Here is a 23,642-nt window from a genome sequence, read left to right on the forward strand (position 1 = left end):
TATAAACATGGTCTCTTTTTTTGTTTTCTTGAGTAAGGCAGCTCAAAAATGCAGCTGTTTCAGCTTAGCTCATTGCTTTCTGTGATGGTGGGGCAAGCCAGCAGTAAATACGGAGCGTTGTGCCGTGATTGGCTCAGTGTTCTCTCACTCATGGGGACACTACGTCACCACCAAGTCTAAGGGTGCTGCCATAGAGTTACATTAGAAGTGTCCATCCAAGAAGGCTCAAGGTAATTAATTGGCCACAGATAAAATGATGTCAAATCCTCATTTATATCTATAGTAGCTTTGATTGGACTGATTATGTCAACATCACACTTTCAAAATCTTCGCTAGCAGTCATCATAATGAATCAAGTCGACAATCTACTGGCAAATCCTTTTTAATCCTTGTCAATTGAAGAGAAATAATGAAGAGAAATTATAGATAAAACGTATCGGTGCTCATCGGCCATTGGACATAAACGTTACACAACAAGTTGGAAAACGCAAATTCAACAATGAGTGGTTTGGAAGGAATCAGTGGCTAACTGCAGGCATCGCCAAACAATCATTAGCCTTCTATTTAGTGGAGTGGCTGTGACTGTGTGGTCCCAAGTCTAAGATTAAGGGTCTTTTTTCCTAGTTTAAAATTATAAACAGTCAACATTGACCATGCTGTCAATGAAGAATGATTTGTGCCCCGCTCAAAACAACTGTTAACTTGGAACTGCAAAATCTGACTTTAGTAAGTTCAAGACAACTGGGAACTCTGGAAAAACGAGCTACGACTGGGAAAATAGATTTTGAACGGCCATCCAACTCGGAATTGTAAATCGGGAACTCAGGCCTCTTTCTAGAGCTACGACATGGAGATAGATCACTGACGTCATCATGATTCAAAAAATTTTCTTCTTCGATTTCCCAGTTGTTTTGAAAGCACCATTAATCCAGAAAGTGCCAGACTTTGATGACAAAGTTTGATGACAAAAGAAATTACCATTACACCACCTTCCTGTTCACGTGAGAACAGCACAACAAGGTGAGTCCAAAAATGTATTGTATGCCGCTGCATAAATGATGCAATATACCAGAGAGATATGCATACTGTAGCTAATAAAGAAATGCTAGGTATATGTTGTGTAGTAAGCTGTTAGTAGCACGATATCAACCCAGAGCATATCGGACTGCATGATATCAACACGATATCAGCGCGATATCAGCGGATTCCTGCCGCTCAGGATCATTACACCGGATCATCGCAGCTAACTAGCTGCAAACGAGTGGCTACTGTTAACTAACGCCTCTGTCCCGAAGCAAGCACCAGCTAGCCTTGAGCTAGGCCCATATACCAGCTAATTCTAGGGCTACAATACCTCCTTTGCCAATTGGCCTGGACCCTTTATTGTCGACACAGAGTCCCGCCATCATGACTGGACTGCCGACGTGATCGCCCGATGTGGTCTCAACAGGCTATTCTGTTACGATGTCACCGAAGAACCATCTACTAGCCCCGGCCCGCTAACATATTTCTGAACGCTGTGTCCCCTGCTCGCCTAGAGTAGTAGTGACTATCAAACGGCACCCTGACTCACCTATTGCTGCTCTTTTGACCCTATGACCACTCGGCTACACAGCTGATGCCCCCTGGACTGTTTCAATAACACGGTACCTCCTTTTGTTTACCTGTCGGCCCCAGCCTCGAACTCAGGTACTGTATGTACCTAACTGACCCGCTCTGCCCATTCATTGCCATTTACCCATAGTTGTCTTAGCTCTCCTGATCAACAACTGTGATTGCTTTATGCCTCTCTCTAATGCCAATATGCCTCTCTGTCTTGGCTAGTACTTATTGTTTTATTTCACTATAGAGCCCTGAGTCCCGCTCAAAATGCCTTTGATAGCTCTTTTGTCCCACCCCACACACATGCGGAGACCTCACCTGGCTTAACTGGTGCTACCAGAGACGAAACCTCACTCATCGTCACTCAACACCTAGGTTTACCTCCACTGTACTCACATTCTACCATACCCTTGTCTCTACATTATGCCTTGAATCTATTATTCCACGCCCAGCAATCTGCTCCTTTTATTCTCTGTCCCCAATGCACTAGACGACCAGTTCTTATAGCCTTTAGCCGTACCCTTATCCTACTCCTCCTCTGTTCCTCTGGTGATATAAAGGTTAACCCAGGCCCTATAGCCCCCAGTTCCACTCCTATTCCCCAGGCACTATCATTTGTTGACTTCTGAAAAGCGTAAATGCCTTGGTTTCATGCATGTTAACATCAGAAGCCTCCTCCCTAAGTTTGTTTTATTCCCTGCTTTAGCACACTCCGCCAACCCTGATGTCCTAGCCGTGTCTGAATCCTAGCTTAGGAAGGCCACCAAAATATCTGACATTTCCATCCCCAACAACATGGTTAAATAAAGGTTAAATATATATATATATATTTTTTTTTAAGTAGCCCATGTGCCTTACCCTAAAAATTTAGTCTATTTTGCCCTCTTAATTTCCGCTACTGTTCTGACTTTGTGGTTCACACGTAGCCTATAACCTGTTAATGAGAAATGTAATCATTGAATATTGTAATTTATTGCTTGCCTACATTGTACTCCCTCCTCGATTTTTAGCCTGCCAAAATCCCCACTTCTAATTTCCTTAATTTTGTGTCTAGAGTCAAATACTTTCTATTGAACAAACTTCACTTCAGGATAGGCAACCGAAATTAATAATTAATGTATGTCTGTTATATTAAACAGAGGAGGGAGTAAAATGTAGAAAAGCAATAAACATTTCAGAACAACTACAATTCGAATAAGACATGGGAGAGATGACGAAGTTTGGCAAATAGATTTATTTATAGACTAATACACTTGAAACAAATAGCCAAACCGAAAACTGCAGACATTACTAGTGCCTCCCCCGCGATCAAACCGATATAAAACATTTCATGAAACGCAGCCTAACGAGATCAGAAATATCAATTAGCATGCAAATCGAAGCAATGAAGAATTGAGTGTGTGTGCGTTCACGCGAAGTGGGGAGGGGGGGTTCTGGCAGGGGGGGAATTTTCGGCACAACACCGGCTCCTTTGGTGGTGGAGGTGATAGGAAACGTGGAAGTATGAAGATTAAGAAATTTACACCAGGAGGGGGAGCAGCGTCAACAAGAACTGCAAGAACTCGAATAACAATGAGCTGTGGCTCATGCAAGGCGAGGAGTCCGCACCTAGTGTTCCTACACGCGCCACAAACTGTGCTCTGTTATGCCAGGGAGATGCTGCTGGCGGTGGCGCCTCAGACTACAGGGCTGAACAGGACTCCACAGGAGCCACAGGAACAGCGCTAACCGGGTTGGCTACTGGTTGGACAGGTGAAGGCATTAACGGTATGATATGCAACAAAAGCGGAGATTGCAGAAGGGACCCCAACATTTCTGGGAGCCTGTCCTCCATCATATTTTAGGCAGGAGAAGCAGACAGCAGGAATAGTTGAACCCGACGACGGGAAAAGGCAGTCTAGATGTAATTCAAGAGTCGCCAGCATGGACGGTTCTATTACCTCAGCGGGGTCCTTAGCACAGGGGCAAGGGACCGAGGTGGCCGGGGCAACAACTACTGCCACTGTGAAAAAGGACCCCAGAGTTTCCTTCTCAAATGCCCCTAGTAGAAAAGCATCGTCCTCTGTGCAGAACCAACAGAAGATGAATTCTGTCTCAAGTTTTAAATCTGAGGATATATCCCAGATTGTGACAGATGATGGGGAACCAAATGACAATCGGACATACATGCAGCGGCAATTTAGTTCCATGCTTCAGCCTGGAGTTAATAAATTTTCACTGCGTATGTTTGGGAGCCAAAAAGCTGTTGAAAAGGAACAACAGCGCGTCAAATCGGCCGGTAATTGGATTATTCATCCATACAGCGATTTCAGGTAAGTGTAAAGTGGCACTGAGGTTGGGCGCAAATTGGTTATCCATGGGCTGAACAAGTATAATCATTTAACCAAGACACATAACTTTAATTTAAATCACAATTAACCAAATTGATATTACGCATTGGAAGTAAACTATGGAGGAATGTTAAATATGTAGATTTGTTGACATTCATATTTTGCTGTCAGTGAGGTTTGCAGCTTTTTATCAGTAATATATCGCCACAAAATGCAAATCTGAAATTATAGACCAAAAAAGATTGACAAAACACCTATCTAAAACCCGAAAAAGTAGTTTACACATTCATTGCGCAGATTTGATAGATTTGTGTCTAATGACCTTTTCCATGATGGAACATAGTTGGTTTAGGGACGGACGCGTGTTGCGTAAGGCTCAAAACTTAGTAGTTAACATACAAAGGAAAGGCCTATTTATAGTAATGTCTCACGTTTGTAATGAATAGTCTGGGACTTGCAGTGATGCCTCCTGCATAAATCAGCTGACCAAAAATTACTTGTTGGTGGTGAAGTTACTTGGTAAACATAATATTAAACTATTATTTAGGCAGGCTAGCCTAGTGGTTAGAGCGTTGGGCCAGTAACAGAAAGGTTGCTACATCGAATCCCCGAGCTGACAAGGTAAAAAAAAAAAACTGTCCTTCTGCCCAGTTAACCCACTGTTCCTAGGCGGTCATTGTAAATACAAATTGGTTCTTAACTGATTTGCCTAGTTAAATAAAATATTAAAGCTACAATATGGAACTTTTTGGGGACTAGATCAAATTCACATAGAAAAGTGAGTTATAGATCTGTCATTCTCATTGAAAGCTAGACTAAGAAGCAGTAGATCTATTCTATGTGAGCTATTTCCATGCTTCCCGTTCTTAAGTTTCATTTTTTAGTCTTTTACTTTCGGTTTTGTACACCAGCTTCAAATAGCTGAAAATACAATATATTTCACAGCGGTTTAGATGGTACAATGATTATCTACACTATCCTTGCTTGTTTTATCACATAAACTGAAATTAACAAGCAGGAAACGGAGGAATGATTTCTGCATAGTGCATCTTTAAATACACATTAAACAGTAAAACAGATTAATTAAATAATTGTCCTATAGTTCCTTTATAAAAAATGCTTCATGGGCAATTTATTAAGCATGCTTTCAGTTTATTTTAATTTAATTTAAATTTAACCTTTATTTAACTAAGCAAGTCAGGCTTTTGTATTATAACACATTTTGTCAAATTCCCTTATCGTGCCTGATTGATTACAGCGTTGTACACAGATATCAGATATTTTTTGTTGTTAAATAACTTGGTAAATTGAGTACAGTATGAACCATAATACCCATAAAACCTAGCTGTAAAACCCGAAAATGGTTTCAATCGTTTTTTCACCATTCATTTTTTCCGTAGGGTAATTTCAAACTACTTCATAAGGTTTGTGTTTTGTGTATGCTTATCCCGGCATTACGTTTTGATAACCACAGACAAGGTAACTTTTATCAGTATATTCTTCTGTAATAACTTTCCAAAAATAAAATGCTAATTAGCCGCTAATGTGGCTATCATACAGAACTACACATCCTAATGCAAGTTTTGACGTAACCACTCAAGGCACAGGGTGGAAAGAACCTCCACATTTCTTCATGCAAACTCATCCACAAGTAACCTAGCAAGTAGATATTACAGCCTTTCTAGTTTCTCATGTAAATAATTGATATTTTGTATTTCTTGTGTGTATTCTTGTTTAGCATTTTTCAAATTACCTAGCTAGCTACCGTAGCATTTTTCATTACTCTCATTTTTTAAATTACCCTGGCCTTTTTAGCTAACTAGCTAACCTTAGGTCTCTCCGTCGATCAGAAGCAAGGATGGTTCTGGGCTCTACACCGGATTGTAACCAGTAACGTTACTTTGATAAGCACACGTGTATTTGATCGTTTTCCGTCCTCTGAGTGAGAGGCTTCGCTGGAGTTGTGTGATAAGGTAAGCCCTGTTTGCTAGCTGCTAACAAGCTATTTTGGTCAAAGAGCTGTGGTTAGCTAGATGCTTTTGAAAATTAGCTAGATAATCACAGACTGTAGTTACGTGTACAACACACTTTACTTTCCTTACAAGGAAAAAGAAAACCAACATAGGATAGCATAATGACTGTTTTGATCTTTTATTATTTACCTATTATTAAGTTCTTTGTGAGCTAGCCAGCTTCATAACGTTAGCTCACAGTTTGCGTAGTCATACTTTTTCACTTGGTGAGATGCTAGCTAACGTTAGCCTACCAGGGCAGATATACAGCTAGCTGAATATCGCCTGGTGAGCTAGGTAGTTAGGCACCTAGGTTGGCTAGTTATCTACATTAGCTAATGTTAGCTAGCTAAAGGTTGCACGATATCTCACCCTGGTGTAGTGGGACTTTACCAATAAGCGGTGACATGTTAAAACAAATCAGATTTGATTTGTCACATGCACCGAATACAACAGGTGTGTAGACCTTACTGCTTAATGCTTACTTGCAAGCCCTTAACCAACAATGCAGTTTTAAGAAAATAGAGTTAAGAAAATATTTACTAAATAAACAAAAATAAAAAGAAACACAATAAAATAACAATAATGACAGAGGTACAGAGTCAATGTGCAGGGGTACAGTTTAGTCGGGGTAATTTGTACATGTAGTTAGGGGTAAAGTGACTATGCATAGATAATAAACAACGAGTAGCAGAGGTGTAAAAACAAAGGAGGCGGGGGGGGGGGGGGGGGGGGGGGGTCAATGCAAATAGTCCGGGTCGCCATTTGATTAATTATTAAGCAGTCTTATGGCTTGGGGGTAGAAGATGTTAAGAAGCCTTTTGGAACTAGACTTGGCGCTCCGGTACCGGTTGTCGTGCGGTAGCAGAGAGAACAGTCTATGACTTGGGTGACTGGGATCTTTGACATTTTTTGGGGCCTTCTTCTGACACCGCCGAGAATATAGGTCCTGGATGGCAGGAAGCTTGGCCCCAGTGATGTACGCACTACCCCCTGTACCGCCCAGGGTTGGGTAGGTCACTTTCTAAATGTAAACCTTTACAGTTACTACTTACCTTTCCAAAATTGTAATCAGTAACGTAACCTTTGGATTACCCAAACTCAGTAACGTAATTTGATCACATTCAGTTACTTTTAGATTACTTTCCCCTTAAGAGGCATTAGAAGAAGACAAAACTGTACAGTTTAAGTCGGAAGTTTACATACACCTTAGCCAAATAGATGTAAACTCAGTTTTTCACAATTCCTGACATTTAATCCAAGTAAAAATTCCCAATCTTAGGTCAGTTAGGATCGCCACTTTATTTTAAGAATGTGAAATGTCAGAATAATAGTAGAGACAATGATTTATTTCAGCTTTTATTTCTATCATCACATTCCCAGTGGGTCAGAAGTTTACTAATACACTATATTAGTATTTGTGGCATTGCCTTTAAATTGTTTAACTAGAGTCAAACGTTTTGGGTAGCCTTCCACAACCTTCCCACAATAAGTTCGGTGAATTTTGGCCCATTCCTCCTGACAGAGCTGGTGTAACTGAGTCAGGTTTGTAGGCCTCCTTGCTCGCACACGCTTTTTCAATTATGCCCACACATTTTCTATGGGATTGAGTTCAGGGCTTTGTGATGGCCACTCCAATACATTGACTTTGTTGTCCTTAAGCAATTTTGCCACAACTTTGGAAGTATGCTTGGGGTCATTGTCCATTTGGAAGACCCATTTGCTTTAAGTTCTTGACTGATGTCTTGAAATGTTGCTTCAATATATCCACATAATTTATCCTCCCTCATGATGCCATCTATTTTGTGAAGTGCACTAGTCCCTCCTGCAGCAAAGCACCCCCACAACATGATGCTGCCACCCCCGTGCTTCACGGTTGGGATGGTGTTCTTTGGCTTGCAAGCCTCCCCCTTTTTCCTCCAAACATAACGATGGTCATTATGGCCAAACAGTTATATTTTTGTTTCATCAGACCAGAGAACATTTCTCCAAAAAGTACGATCTTTGTCCCCATGTGCAGTTTCAAACCATAGTCTGGCTTTTTAATGGCGGTTTTGGAGCAGTGGCTTCTTCCTTGCTGAGCGGCCTTTCATGTTATGTCGATATAGGACTCGTTTTCCTGTTGATATAGATACTTTTGTACCTGTTTCCTCCAGTATCTTCACAAGGTTCTTTACTGTTCTGGGATTGATATGCCCCTTTTTGCACCACAGTACGTTCATCTCTAGGAGACAGAACGCGTCTCCTTCCTGAGCGGTATGACAGCTGCATGGTCCCATGGTGTTTATACTTGCGTACTATTGTTTGTACAGATGAACGTGGTACCTTCAGGCATTTGGAAATTTCTCCCAAGGATGAATCAAACTTGTGGAGGTCTTGGCTGATTTCTTTTGATTTCCCCATGATGTCAAGCAAAGAGGCACTTGAAATACATCCACAGGTACACCTCCAATTGACTCAAATTATGTCAATTAGCCTATCATAATCTTCTAAAGCCATGACATAATTTTCTGGAATTTTCCAAGCTGTTTAAAGGCACAGTCAACTTAGAGCATGTAAACTTCTGACCCACTGGAATTGTGATACAGTGAATTGTAAGTGAAATAATCTGTCTGTAACTAATTGTTGGATAAATTACCTGTGTTATGCACAAAGTAGATGTCATAACCGACTTGCCAGAACTATAGTTTGATCGCAAGAAATTTGTGGAGTGGTTGAAAACAAGTTTTAATGACTCCAACCTAAGTGTATGTAAACTTCCGACTGTATGTTCCCAATTGAACGATATCTATTGCAGGATAAATCAATGTTAAAGTTTACATAGCTGGCCATATATAGATGTTTAAAAAAAAATTGTGTTGGTAATGTAGGCTTCTTCTAACCCATTGCTTTCTACTACATATAATAATATTGTAAAATTAGATCTTTACATTAAAAACCAAAGTCTTATCAGAGTTACAGTCACTTCAATAAATGTTATACCCCTTGATCTTCAAGAATAGTACTTGGAAATATGGAAGTATAGATTAGCCAAATAGTTTTTACCTGAGCATAACCCCAAAACTAAGGACTTATTAGCCATCCCTACTCTGTTGTTTATGATTTTGATGATTCAAGTTGAAAAATAAATGCTGCGCTCATGGAATGGCAGGCTTTGAGCGCTGCTAAAAAGTGCTATTTACATGTGAAAAATGTATGTTATATGCTGCATTTGCTATAGGCCTATTGTTTACCTTTTTGTTGGTGACACTTTGATATCTTGATGATATGCAGCTGTTTAAAGGTAAAATCAACAGATGAAAAAATAACAAAATTGTTGGACCTCTGTTTTGATAAAAAGCTGAGGGATAGGCCTGGAGAAATGTAACCACTCTCAGATTAATAGACAGAGCTATGAATTTAAAGACTTGACCATCCATGATAGCAACATGATTGTTTTAACCATGTTATGAGGGTATACAGTGTGTGTTTACATTTACAATGTTTACAAACATTGAAGAAAAACAAGCTTATATTTTGGGTTCTCATGGAGTGTGACAGTTATGTTATATTCTTCAATAATTAAATGATATAGAGTACCAGTCAAAGGTTTTAACACCTACTCATTCAAGGGTTTTTCTTTATTTTTGACTATTTTCTAAATTTCTTCATAATAGTGAAGACATGAAAACTATGAAATAACACATATGATATCATGTAGTAACCAAAAAAAGTGTTTAACAAATCAAAATATATTTTATATTTGAAATTCTTCAAAGTAGCCACCCTTTGCCTTGATGACAGCTTTGTATGCTCTTGGCATTCTCTCAGCCAGCTTCTTCAGGAATGCTTTTCTAACAGTTTTGAAGAAGTTTCCACATATGCTGAGCACTTGTTGGCTGCTTTTCCATCACTCTGCGGTCCAACTTATCCCAAACCATCTCAATTGGGTTTAGGCCAGGTGATTGTGGAGGCCAGGTCATCTGATGCAGCACTCCATAACTCTCCACCTTGGTCAAATAACACTTACACAGCCTGTAGGTGTATTGGGTCATTGTCCTGTTGAAAAACAAATGATAGTCCCACTAAGCGCAAACTAGATGGGATGGTGTATTGCTGCAGAATGCTGTGGTAGCCATGCTGGTTAAGTGTGCCTTGAATTCTAAATAAATCACAGACAGTGTCACCAGCAAAGCACCCGCACACAATCCCACTTCCTCCTCCATGCTTCATGGTGGGAACCACACATGCGGAGATCATTCTTTCATCTACTCGTCGTTTCACAAAGACGGTTAGAACCAAAAATCTCGAATTTGGACTCATCAGACAAATTTCCACAGGGTTAATGTCTATTGCTCGTGTATCTTGGCCCAAGCAAGTCTCTTATTCTTATTGGTGTCCATTAGTAGTAGTTTCTTTGTTCCTTGTTTGTCAACAGTTGATGTTGAGATGTGTCTGTTACTTGAACTCTGTGAAGCATTTATTTGGGCTGCAATCTGAGGTGCAGTTATTCTAATTAATTTATCATCTGTCTCTGCTAGGTAAAGCCGTGCCTTATCTCAGCTCACTGGTCACCTTAGCAGTACCCACCCGTAGCACGTGCTCCAGCAGGTATATCTCACTAGTCACCCCCAAAGCCAATTCCTCCTTTGACCACCTTTCCTTCCAGTTCTCTGCTGCCAATGAACTGCAAAAATCACTGAAGCTGGAGACTCATATCTCCCTCACTAGCTTTAAGCACCAGCTGTCAGAGTAGCTCACAGATCACTGCACCATTACATAGCACATCTGTAATATAGCCATCCAACTACCTCATCCCCCTACTGTATTTATTTATTTATCTTGCTCCTTTGCACCCCAGTATCTCTACTTGCACATTCATCTTTACATTAATCACCCCAGTGTTTAATTGGTATATTGTAATTACTTTGTCACCATGGCCTATTTGTTGCCTTACCTCCCTTATCTTACCTCATTTGCACACACTGTATATAGATTTATTTTCTACTGTAAATATTGACTGTATGTTTGTTTATTCCATGTGTAACTCTGTGTTGTTGTATGTGTCGAACTGCTTTGCTTTATTCTTGGCCAGGTCGCAGTTGTAAATGAGAACTTGCTCTCAACTAGCCTACCTGGTTAAATAAAGGTGAAATTAATAAAATAATCTGCAGCAGAGGTAACTCTGGGTCTTCCTTTCCTGTGGCGGTCCTCATGAGAGCCAGTTTCATCATGATGCTTGATGGTTTTTGCGACTGCACTTGAAGAAACTTTCAAAGTTCTTGAAATTTTCCACATTGACTGACCTTCATGTCTTAAAGTAATGATATACTGTCATTTATTAACTACAGGTTACCCCTTTAAGTCTATCAAATGTGTGCGAGTTTGAGCATGTGTCCATTAGGCCTATAGATTTTTTTTATCAGCGTATATTACATTGGCTGGGATCCGCACTATGCAGCTGTTGCAAGAGCACATTTTTCACTGGCTGTCCACTGGTTTCAAAAACAATGATTGATAAGCAGCTTAAACTTCTTGAATTCAACCATTATTGGGTTCAAATACACATTTAGATTTGTGAACCACCATCCACAACAACCACAATCCGTAAATCGCAAATAGCTAAACGAGGAAGCAGCAGTGTGATTCACATAAATGCGCTATGTAGAAATCAATAAGTGATATCTGTATCGCCATAGACTACATCACTGCTGTCATCCTTACCTCCAAGCGTTTATGGAAGTTGGATAATCTTTGGATGCCGACAGCAGTCGCACCATTGGAAGACATACCTTGGACCAAAGCCTATTGCTGTGCTTTTCCCACGATCGATCAAACACATTTGGTGTGTCATCATCTTGTGGTCAGACTCGCTCAGGTGGAACAAACTTAAACTTGCGCAATTTTTCAATGCTGATTAGAATGTCATTGAGAAAACAGAAGTGTGAAATATGTTTTTTCCGAAACATCCTTTCTGAATTTAAAAGTAATCCTTGAAGTAATCATCTAGTTTTTCCAAAGTATCTGTAATCTGATTATATAATTTTTTGTTGGTAACGTAATGGATTACAGTTACCGTTTTTTTTGTAATCCCTTAAATGTAACATGTAATCCTTTACTCCCTAACCCTGTTAGCGTCTTACGGTCAGATGCTGAGCAGTTGCCATACCAGGCGGTGATGCAACCGACCAGGATGCTCTCGATGGTGCAGCTGTATAACTTTTTGAGGATCTAGGGACTCATGCCAAATCTTTTCAGTCTCCTGAGGGGGAAAAGGCCATCTTCATTACTTTCTTGGTGTGTTTGGACCATGATAGTTTGGACACCAAGGTACTTGAAAATCTCGACCCACTCCACTTCAGCTCCATCGACGTGAATGGGTGCTTGTTCGGTCCTCCTTTTCCTGTAGTCCACAATCATCTCCTTTGTCTTGTTCATGTTAAGGGAGAGGTTGTTTTCCTGGCACCACACAGTCCCCGGCCACTAGGAGCGCCGCTTTTGGATGAGCATTTTCTTGTTTGCTTACGGCTTTATACAGCTCGTTGAGTAAGGTCTTAGTGCCAGCTTCGGTTTGTGGTGGTAAATAGACAGCTACGAAAAATATAGATGAAATCTCTCTTGGTAGATAGTGTGGTCTACAGGTTATCATGAGGTACTATACCTCAAGACTACCATTACCTACTCGCCGACGAATTCTCACAAGGCACACTGATCTCCGCCCCCTGTATTTACTTATTTTCTTCACGTGAATGACAGTGATTTGGGCCTTGTCTGGGAGCAACATTACTTATATCCTTTGCTTCGGACTCATTAAAGAAAATATCTTCATCCAGTTCGAGGTGAGTAATCGCTGTTCTGATATCCGGAAGCTCTTTTCGGTCATAAGAGATGGTAGCATCAACATTATGTACAAAATAAGTTACAAACAGTGTGAAAAAACACACAAAATAGCACAATTGGTTAAGAGCCCGTAAAACGGCAGACATCCCCTCCGGCGCCATTCTTCTGAATTAGCAAATGTGCCTAACGTTAGTGATTAGCGCTAACTAGCTAACATTATTTAACATTAATTAACATGTCACCACAGGGAAAAGTGTGACTACATATGAACGGTGACCTAACGTTAACTAGCTGGCTATCAAAGGACTTGTGGGTTCAATGTTTTCCCATACAAAACACAAAACGGTTTTGTTCCACGAGTGCATCTGTACACGACTAATCAAATGACCTGTGAAGTCAGTTATACACGTCAACAGGGATGGAAATTAAACTAGCCCAAGGATAGTACTTTTCAGACTGGGCTAGTAGACAATGTGCCAAACTAGCCTGACACAACAGTGAAATGGCTAGTAGAAAATGTGCCAAACTTTACAAACATCGCATGCCACAGATTTAGGACCCGGGCTAGTAGAAAATTGTTGTCTGCTGGCCAGTGCCCAAAATCCTTATGTTCCATCCCTGCATGTCAGTCCCTTTCAGATGATCCCCCTATCACTGTTTGTCCTCCTCAATGACCTCACCGCTGAGGGTTTTAACTTCCCCCTTGATAATTAGAATCAGAAGTACAGTCATATAGCTCATCACAATACTAAACCTCTTCGTCAAATAGTACCCTAGACAGTCCTGATCATTTAGTTGAGCATTCCTGATAATTCCATCCCAGCAGAAATGTCCCATTCACATTGTAGGATTTTAGATGTGCAGATAGATGAAAGCCCAGTCCATTTTACAGTTACTTTAGTCAAGTGTAGGTCTGTGGGTTATGGAATTTTAATATAGATTTGACCATTTTAGTAATCAACTTAGCTAGCTAGTAAAAGTTAAAATGTTTTTTATTTCAGATTGGTGGACCGGAAACCCAGTGGCAACAATCAGGTCTGTATCTGTCATTTTCCAGTGGGAAAGAGAAATGGCCCTGTATTTACCAGAGAAAGATCCAGACTGTTGATTGGGAAAAAAGAACAAACAATGAGGCATGAGGATTGGGTGTTGAGGGACCATTTGTCACATTGTCCAAGGTGGGTTTGTATTATGATAAACAATGCATTTTCTGTCCAGATAAAGATGTTGATAGGGCATTGAGAAAGACCCACCACTGACCTAATGTCTCTTTGTTTTCCAGTCCAAAAGGAGTGCATCCCTTGTGCCATCTGGTGCACGGACATCCTTTGCCAGTGTGATCCGAGTGCAAGTGTCAAGTTGTAGAGACTACAACAGATCGAGCCTGTGGACGGACAGGTCAGTAACTCATCAAATATGATACAATATTGTGTAAAACATAGAATTCATAATTGCATCCACATTTTTACTTTATGTCCCCTTTTCCCCATGTTTTAGACATGAGGAGTGACATGCGGAACACCAGGCTCACCCCACGAGAAGCAGTGCATAATCAACACCATCCTCAGCAAGAAGATATGCTGGAAATGATGTACTCTCTCTAACTCTGGGGGTAAGACGTAATTTAAACATCACAACTATAAATTCCCACTGTGCCCATTATAAAATGCAATGTGAATTGTGTCGTACTAGTGAATGAAACTGGGAGGAGATGCACTCAGACCAGCCTTTGTGATTGAACTTACGTTAACTACATTACTTTAGTTGGCTGCTTTGAGCAACACTTGAATGTAATATAACCTATTCTAGGAGCCTATTGTTTGTGTATGATCTTTATTCATTGTTCACTTGTTTTTCAACAATTTCAGGTATAGGCAGGGATGACTGGGACCTTCAGCTAGTAAGACACAGGGAGCAAGAAATTATTTGAACATCACAGATATAAATTCCCACTGTGCCCATGATCAAATTAACTACATTACTTTAGTTGGCTGCTTTGAACAAAACTTGTATGTAATATAACTATCACGTTTCAGGTATGAGCCAGATGCAGACAGTGTCGAAGAATCCAAAGTTTATTTCTAGTACAGGGGCAGGCAAACAACAGGTCAAAGGGAGGCAGAGGTCAGTAATCCAGAGAGGGTGCAAAAGGAACGGCAGGCAGTCTCAGGGTCCGGGCAGGCAGGGGTCAATAGTCCAGTGAGGTGGGGCAAAGTATAGAATGGCAGGCAGGCTCAGTGTCAGGGCAGGCAGAATGGTCAACACCGTGAAGGACTAGAAAACAGGAGCAAGAACAAACAGGAGCAGGGAAACAAACACTGTTAGGTTTCACAAAACAAAATGAACTGGCAACAGACAAACAGAGAACACAATGATAAATACACAGGGGATAATGGGGAAGATGGGTGACACCCAGAGGTTGGTGGAGACAAGCACTAAGACAGCTGAAACAGATCAGGGTGTGACAACCTATTCTGGGAGCCTAGTGTGTCTGTATGAACTATGTGGAATAATTTTGGACCATTGGCTTCCCTGAAAACAGTTGCTGACAAGCCGAGCAATAGGAGTCTGTCAGACGTTGTCACGCTGGATGGGGATGGTGATGGAGGATTTGGTGGTTCACACAACGAAGAAGCAGATATCCCTTCCAGTGATGTGGAGTTGACGTTGGACCTGGTGCCAGGAAGGATTGTCTTCACAGAGGCAGTAAAACCCTCCTTCCTTCATATAGGAATCCTTCAACTTCACTGTCTCTTCAATAGTAAGGTCCCTTGCACCATAGGGACACTTGACCTCCAACACAGCTGTGGTGCCCACCCAGAATCCCAGTCCCCGTGAACAAAAGCCCTCCTGCACATCCATCCCTGTAGCCATTTTAAATGCCTTGATGCCCTCCTCTTTGTTACCTGTGCCCCACTTTACAGACACCCATCCAACAACTGTGATCTGAGGACCCTTTTTTAGCAGTGATGGAGTAACACGCTTGGCCCTAACCACTGCTCCATAATTTATGGCTGTCAACCTCCATCTTCTCATGGTGTGTCAGTTGGGGTTGGTGCACTGTCGAACTGTTGCCTGCCATATAGCTTTCGGCTGCTCCACCAACAGCTCCATGCCAACCAGGATGCCGGCTTGCCCAATGTGCCTTTATTTTTTATTTTTATTTTTTTTACAATTTCCAGTACAGACAGGGATGACAGGGAGGGTAGCAGTTGTTCTGGCTCAGTTTCAGGGAGACATGCCATTCCACTGAACCTGCCCCAGAGATGGTTCCTTAGCTACTGAAGATCCTCCTCTGTGGGCTCTCGGGACAGAGGGTTGTAGTCTTCGGCCAGGTACAGGTCCTCCACTGACTGCACCTAGTTGGGCACGGCTGGCTTCCTCCACTAGCATTCCACATCCGTACGGCTGATATTGTGACCCACCAAAATAGGCTTCATGGCTACCTGTATGAGCTCCACGGAGGCATAGAGGGAATCACCTGGTCACCTACAGAGACCTGCCAAGATGGAAGATGTTAAGTGCCACATGCCTTTCAATACATTCATTTGAACACCTTAAAATACATTTGTTGTAAAAAATGTGCTGTATAAATAAAGTTTGATTTGAATGATGACAGAATCTGGTTAATGATAATTGATTAAGTGTATCGTTCTTTGTAGAATGTTGACAGGTCAATGGCAGGCAGTGGTCAACAATCCAGATCAGAGTCCGAAACAGGAGACAAAGGGCTGTGAGACATAGTTTTAATCCTAGACACATGAAAAGTGGGATGTATACGGAGGGTACGGGGCAACAGAAGATGAACAGCAGAAGGGGCTAATCATTGTGGGGATGGGGAAAGGGCCAGTAAAATGGGGGGAAAGTTTGCAGGACTCCACCCGGAGGGGCAGATCTCAAGTAGACAGCCATACCCTCTTCCCGAGACGACACCGGGGAGCCGAAGTCCGGTGTCAGTCCGCTTGTCGCCGATACCTGGAGGTAGTCTTGAGAAGAGCCGACTGGGCTCTCTTCCAGGTACGGCGACAGTGGCGGACAAACATCTGGCCCGAGGGTATGCCGGCCTCTTCCTCTTGCTCCGGGAAGAGCAGGGGAGGGTGTTGCCCTCGAAAGGCGAGAGTCCGGTGGCAGAGCAGGGGAGGGTGTAGCGGGCTTATTCAACACACACGAGTTGCTGGCTCCAGGTGGTGGGGTTGGCGGAGACAAGGCAGCGAAGAGTGGTCTCAAGGTCTTGATTGGCTTGCTCTGACTGGCCGTTGGACTGAGGGTGGAACCCGGAGGACAGGCTGGCCGACGACCCAATGAGTGTGCATAACGCCTTCCAGAACCGGGACTAGAACTGAGGACCCCGGTCGGAGACCATGTCCACCGGGAGTCCATGGATCCGGAAGACGTGCTGCACCATGAGCTGGGCCGTCTCTTTGGCATAGGGTAGCTTGGGGAGAGGAATGAAATGGGAGGCTTTGGAAAACAGGTCCTCTACTGTCAGGATTGCAGTGTTGACATCAGACGGCGGGAGACCTGTGGAGAGGTCCAGGGATATGTGAGACCAGGGACGGTGAGGGACAGGCAATGGTTGAATGAGACCAGCTGGAGCTTGCCAAGGAGTCTTGTTCTGCGCACAGATCGTGCAGGCAGCGATGAATGCGGAGATGTCACCAAATGGTAGGTCACCAAAAGCGTTGCCGCACAAAGGCCAGGGTCTGATGGGAGCCCGGGTGGCAGTCTAGCCTGGAGGATAGGTCCCACTCCAGGAGCGAGGGGTGGACAGCATCAGGATCAAACATCTGGTTATGTGGGCCCCCCAGGGTTTTGCTGGGAACATTGCACCTGATGGACCTGCTTCTCTATTCCCCAGCTGATTAACGTCGCCAGGCACGAGGAGGGAAGGATGGTCTCGGGGTCCGAGGGTGTAGCCGCGGGGCTATAGTGGCATGGCAGCGCATCCTGCTTGATATTCTTGGATCCCTGTTGGTAGGAGAGGGAGAAGTTAATCCAGGTGAAAAGCAGGGCCCACCTAGCTTGCCTGGAATTGAGACGCTTGGCGGTGTGGAGATAGTCCAGGTTCTTGTGATCAGTCCACACAATGAACGGATGTTCCGCCCCCTCCAACCAGTGTTTCCACCCCTACAACGCCATCTTCACTGCGAGAAACCCCACATCGTAATTCCTCTCTGTGGTGTTTAGGTGATGGGAGAAGAAGGCGCAGGGGTGTAACTTGAGGTCAAGGGCAGAACGCTGGGACAGGACAGCCCCACTCCGACATCCGAAGCATCGGCCTCCACCACGAACTGACGGGACGGGTCAGGAGGAACCAATATGGGAGCTGTGGTGAAGCAGTGCTTGAGGTCCCGTAATGCCCGGTCAGCAGCTGGGGACCACGTGAACGGAACCTTGGGCGAGGTGAGTGCATACAGCGGGGAAGCCAGGGTGCTGTAGCCCCGGATAAAGTGGCTATAAAAGTTGGCAAAATTCCAGGAAACGTTACACACTGCACTCTGGACGTAGGCTGGTGCCAGTCCACTACCGCTCTCACCTTCACGGGATCAATCTGTTAATTTCCTGCAGCGATGATGTAACAAAAGAAGGGGATGGAATTCACATTTCTCTGCTTTCACAAAAAGCTGGTTCTCCAGGAGGTGCTGGAAGACCTGTCGGACGTGGAGCACGTGTTCTTGGGCTGAGTGGGAGAAAATGAGGATGTCGTCGAGGTAGACGAAGACGAACCGGTTCAACATGTCGCGGAGAACATCCTTAACCAGGGCCTGGAACACAGCTGGGGCATTGGTAAGGTCGAATGGCATGACCAGATATTCGTAGTGACCGCTGGCTATATTGAAGGCAGTCTTCCACTCGTCCCTTCCCTGAATCCGCACCAGATGGTAGGCGTTCCGCAGGTCAACTTGGAGAAAACGGTGGCCCCCTGGAGTGGCTCGAAGGCCGAGGTGATGAGTGGTAGCGGGTAGCAGTTATTCACTGTGATGTCATTGAGGCCCCGGTAGTCGATGCACGGGTACAGGGTTTTGTCCTACTTCTCCACAAAGTAGAACCCTGTGCCGGCGGGGGAGGCAGAAGGACAGATACACCCTGCAGCTACGGAGTCCTCAATGTAGTTCTCCATAGCCTTGGTCTCCGGACCCAACAGAGAGTACAGTCGTCCCTGGGGCAGGGTGGTGCCAGGGAGAAGGTCGATCCCACGGTCATAGGGTTGATGCGGAGGAAGTGAAGTGGCCCGGGCCTTACTGAAAACCTCCTGTATATCCTGGTATTCCGCGGGAATGGCAGAGAGGTCCGGGAGAACTACCGAGGCCACAGGAAGACTTCCCAGGGCAGGCTGCGCTGACTTCAAGCAATGGATGTGGCAGAACAGGCTCCAGCCCATGATGGCTCCAGCAGTCCAGTTAATGAGGGGATTCTGTCGCTGGAGCCAAGATGATCCCAATACCACAGGAACCTGAAGAGACTTAATTAGCATGAATTGGACTGCCTCGCTCTGTTTCCCTGACACTCGTAGGTTGATGGGAGTGGTATTGTGGGTGACCCGGCCTATAGAGTGCCCGTCCAGTGCTCTAAGATGCATGGGAATGGAGAGGGGCTCAGTGGGGATGCCCAGTTCGGACACCATGATAGCTTACATAAAACTCCCATCGGCCCCAGAGTCGATGAGTACGCAGAGAGATTTCGACTGGTTACCCTACAGCAACATGGCATGGAAAGGGGTGCGAGTAAGGGGAGAGGAAATGTTCTCCTTATGGCCCACCAGAGTACTCGTCCCTACTGGTGAGCCTGATCTCTTAGTGGACAGGAGGACACATAATCACCAGTAGTCCCGTAATACAGGCAACTCTTCGTGTGAAGCCAGTGTAGGCATTTGGCTGGGGACAGCCTAGCTCTGCCTAGTTGCATCGGCTCGGGAAGAGGTGAATTGGCAGACTTTGGAGACTCTCGGGTAGCCTCGGGTCCTCTCGGCCATGGATGACGTCGGTGTCTTCCGGGATACCTCAGAAGCGAGGTGAAATCTTTGGGAGGGCGTGTGACCTCCTCCTTCCTACATTACTGTAGCCTCCCATCGATCCAGATGGTCAAGGTAATGAGCGAGTAGAGATCCGTCGGTAGTTCTCAGGCTGCTAGCTCGTCCTTAACTTCCTCCGATAATCTGTGCAGGAACGTGTCGAACAGCGATTCCAGGTTCCAGGCACTGTAAGTTGCCAGAGTCCAGAAATCCCCCGCATAGTCTGCCACACTGAGGGAGTCTTGCCAAAGCTGCAGTAACTACCGGGCAGCCTCTCTCCCAGACAATGGAGAATCTAAAACCTTCTTCACCTCCACCACAAACTCCTCCAGACTGAAGCATTTGGCCGACTGTTGTTCCCACACGGCCGTAGCCCAGGCGAGAGCCCTCCTGGACATCAGCCTGATAAGGTACGTTATCTTCGAGCGATCCGAGGGGAAGGAGGAGGGCTGCAGTTCGATGATGAGAGAAACGCCGGACAGGTTCCCGACTCTCCAGCGAAGCATTCTGGGGGAGGTAAGCAGAGTTATCGGGAAACCGGGGGTGGCCGGGGTGGCCGTGCTGCTAACAGCCGGGTTACTGAGGGGCTGGGAGGTTACCATCGTGGTAGGCGGCCAGACAGACAACCTGCGGAATTCCTCCAGCAATGTGTTCAACATGCGGTCATGGCGTTCGGCCAAGGTTTGGAACCCTTCCATAAGACCACGAAGCAACTCCTCATGCCTTCCAATGGTGGCTCCTTGGGAGGAGAGGGCATTGCGGAGCTGGTCCGAGTCTGCTGTCCGTCATGGCCAGACCCAGATGCAGACAGTGTCGATGTAAGAAAAGTTTATTACAAAAACAGTGGGGCAGGCCAACAACAGGCCAAGGGCAGGCAGAGGTCAGCAATCCAGAGCAGAGTCCGAAAGGTACAAAACGGCAGGCAGGCTCAGGGTCAGGGCAGGCAGAGGTCAGTAATCCAGGGTGGTGTGACAAGGTACAGAACAGCAGGCAGGCTCAATGGTCAAAACCGGGAAAACTAGAAGACAGGAGCTAGAGAAAGACAGGAGCACAGGAAATACTGGTTGGCTTGACGAAACAAAACGAACTGGCAACAGACAAACAGAGAACACAGGTATATTTACACTGGGGATAAATGGGGAAGATGGGCGACACCTGGAGAGGGTAGGAGACAAGCACAAAGACAGGTGAAACAGATCAGGGTGTGACACATGGCCAGACTTATAGTGGTATTTTCCCCTTTTAAATGCTCTAATGCGCATCATTGAAAAATGCCATAAGGTCTGAAATAGACACCAAAGTTGACATACTGTACAAACAATTATCTAGTAATTATCTAAGTAATACAAAATACGTTTTTTGATCTGCTGGAGTTTAGTCAGTGGCAAGCTAAGACAAAGGGGACAGAAGAAGTTCAACACTTTATTCAATTCATTTCAATACAGCACATGGATTCATCATGTATTGTGCACAGGTATCTGATCGTGCTAGTGAACGGTAGCTGACAGTGTCGGCTAGAGATGACGTGCAGGAGCTTCCTGCATACATTTGTAGTCTTGCTGAGGTCTTCTCTGTTGCTAATTAGCATTTTACATTTTTGATAGTAAATTGAAGCAAATATATTGATGAAACTGACCTTGCCCGAGAGGTCAGTTTCATGTTATCAAAACATCACGCCAAGATTAGCCTACACGAAACACATACTTTATTTGAAGTGTTTGCAAAATTCACAATGTGTAAAATCAATGACGAAAAGATCATTGGAACCATTCCGTGTTTGACCGCTAAGTTTTATGGGTCATACGTTTAAAAATGTTTTTCTCACCATTACATCTTAATACATTTATTTTACCTTTATTTAAAGTGAGTTAAGAACAAATTCTTATTTTCAATGACGGCCTAGGAACAGTGGGTTAACTGCCTGTTCATGGACAGAACGACAGATTTGTACCTTGTCAGCTTAGGGATTTGAACTTGCAACCATCTAGGCTACCCTGCCACCCCATTATGTTACACGAACGGAACCATGCGTGCAATGATATTATTGTCCTGCAAATATTGGAATCCATATTATACATTTTCTGATGCACCAATTTAGTTTGGTCTTTGGGATTTTGTTTGGGTGCATATCAGTGTTTGAAGTTTGAAATGTTTGTAAAATTCATAATGTGTAAAATAAATGGTGGAAGGATCATTGGAACCATTTCCGTGTTTGACCGCTAGGTTTTATGGGTCATATTTTTTAATTTTTTTTATTCACCATTACATATTCATAAAATTATGTTACATGAACAGAACCATGCTTGCAATGATAATATTGTCCTGCAAATATCAGATGCCATATTATAAATATTCTAATGCATCAATTTAGTTTGAACTTTGGGATTTTGTTTGGGTGCATATCAGTGTCAAATACTCTTTAATTCAAATCAGAAGAATTTCTCTCATGAATGCAAAATCATCAGCAGAGGCAGCTGTAACATTCAGTAAGATGTGGACAGACTGTAAAGTCTCACCTGGATGTCCTGCCAGTGTGAGCACTCGAGTGAATGTTGAACTGGATGCCGAATTGGAATGAGCTGGACGGATGGATGAGCTACCTGGATGTCTTGGGGACAGCATAAGCTCAGCTGAGTTACATCCAGCATCCAGCTCAGAATTACATTCAGCATCCAGCTCAGAATTACATTCAGCATCCAGATCAGAATTACATCCAGCATCCAGCTCAGTTACATCCAGCAAGTGATTATTTGTAAATATTTTATTTATTTATTATTAACTTTTCAAATTGTACAACTATAAATGGCAGTTGGATTATACATAAAAAATGCAAATACATACCAAACACAAGTTTGAGAAAAATAACTAAATAATAAAAAAATAAAAGCATTTTTCAAATGTCACAAGTATTCAGACCTCTTGACTTTTTCGTTACAGCCTAATTCTAAAATTGATTAAATAAAAACAAATTCTCAATTATCAACACACAATACCTAATAATGACAAAGTGAAAACAGGTTTTCAGAAAACAGAAATACCTTATTTACATTCGGTTGAAGTCGGAAGTTTACATACACTTAGGTTGGAGTCATTAAAACTAGTTTTTCAACCACTCCACAAATTTCTTGTTAACAAACTATAGTTTTGGCAAGTCGGTTAGGACATCTACTTTGTGCATTACACACGTCATTTTTCCAACAATTGTTTACAGACAGATTATTTCACTTATAATTCACTGTATCACAATTCCAGTGGGTCAGAAGTTTACATACACTAAGTTGACTGTGCTTTTAAACAGCTTGGAAAATTCTGATAGGCTAATTAACATAATTTGAGTCAATTGGAGGTGTAGCTGTGGATGTATTTCAAGGCCTACCTTCAAATTCAGTGCCTCTTTGCTTGACATCATGGGAAAATCAAAAGAAATCAGCCAAGACCTCAGAAAAACAATTGTAGACCTCCACAAGTCTGGTTCATCCGTGGGAGCAATTTCCAAACGCCTGAAGGTACCACGTTCATCGGTACAAACAATAGTATGCAAGTATAAACACCATGGGACCACACAGCCGTCATACAGCTCAGGAAGGAGACATGTTCTGTCTCCTAGAGATGAACGTACTTTGGTGTGAAAGGTGCAACTCAATCCCAGAACAACAGCAAATTACCTTGTGAAGATGCTGGAGGAAACAGGTACAAAGCATCTATATCCACAGTTTAACGAATCCTATATCGACATAACCTGAAAGGCCGATCAGCAAGGAAGAAGCCACTGCTCCAAAACCGCCATAAAAACACAGACTACAGTTTGCAACTGCACATGGCAACAAAGATCGAGAAATGTCCTCTGATCTAATGAAACAAAAATAG

At 43.4% G+C, this 23,642-nt stretch overlaps 1 protein-coding gene and 1 long non-coding RNA gene across 2 annotated transcripts in view; both read left to right on the top strand.

Annotated features, from left to right (window-relative positions):
• The first annotated feature begins 3,188 nt into the window (after window positions 1–3,188).
• The window catches only part of LOC110508592 (potassium/sodium hyperpolarization-activated cyclic nucleotide-gated channel 2), a 101,953-nt gene continuing 81,499 nt past the window's right edge, over window positions 3,189–23,642 (top strand). The window contains 2 exon segments of the mRNA XM_021589263.2: window positions 3,189–3,440; window positions 3,442–3,914. Of these exon segments, the coding sequence (XP_021444938.2) occupies window positions 3,189–3,440; window positions 3,442–3,914 (725 nt within the window).
• Window positions 12,814–20,754, top strand: LOC118946025. The gene is made up of 3 exons (XR_005041163.1): window positions 12,814–14,161; window positions 14,261–14,375; window positions 15,306–20,754. It is a non-coding gene; the product is annotated as an uncharacterized LOC118946025 (long non-coding RNA).

This window comes from Oncorhynchus mykiss, chromosome 1 (genome assembly GCF_013265735.2).
Source record: "Oncorhynchus mykiss isolate Arlee chromosome 1, USDA_OmykA_1.1, whole genome shotgun sequence".
Taxonomy (NCBI): domain Eukaryota; kingdom Metazoa; phylum Chordata; class Actinopteri; order Salmoniformes; family Salmonidae; genus Oncorhynchus; species Oncorhynchus mykiss.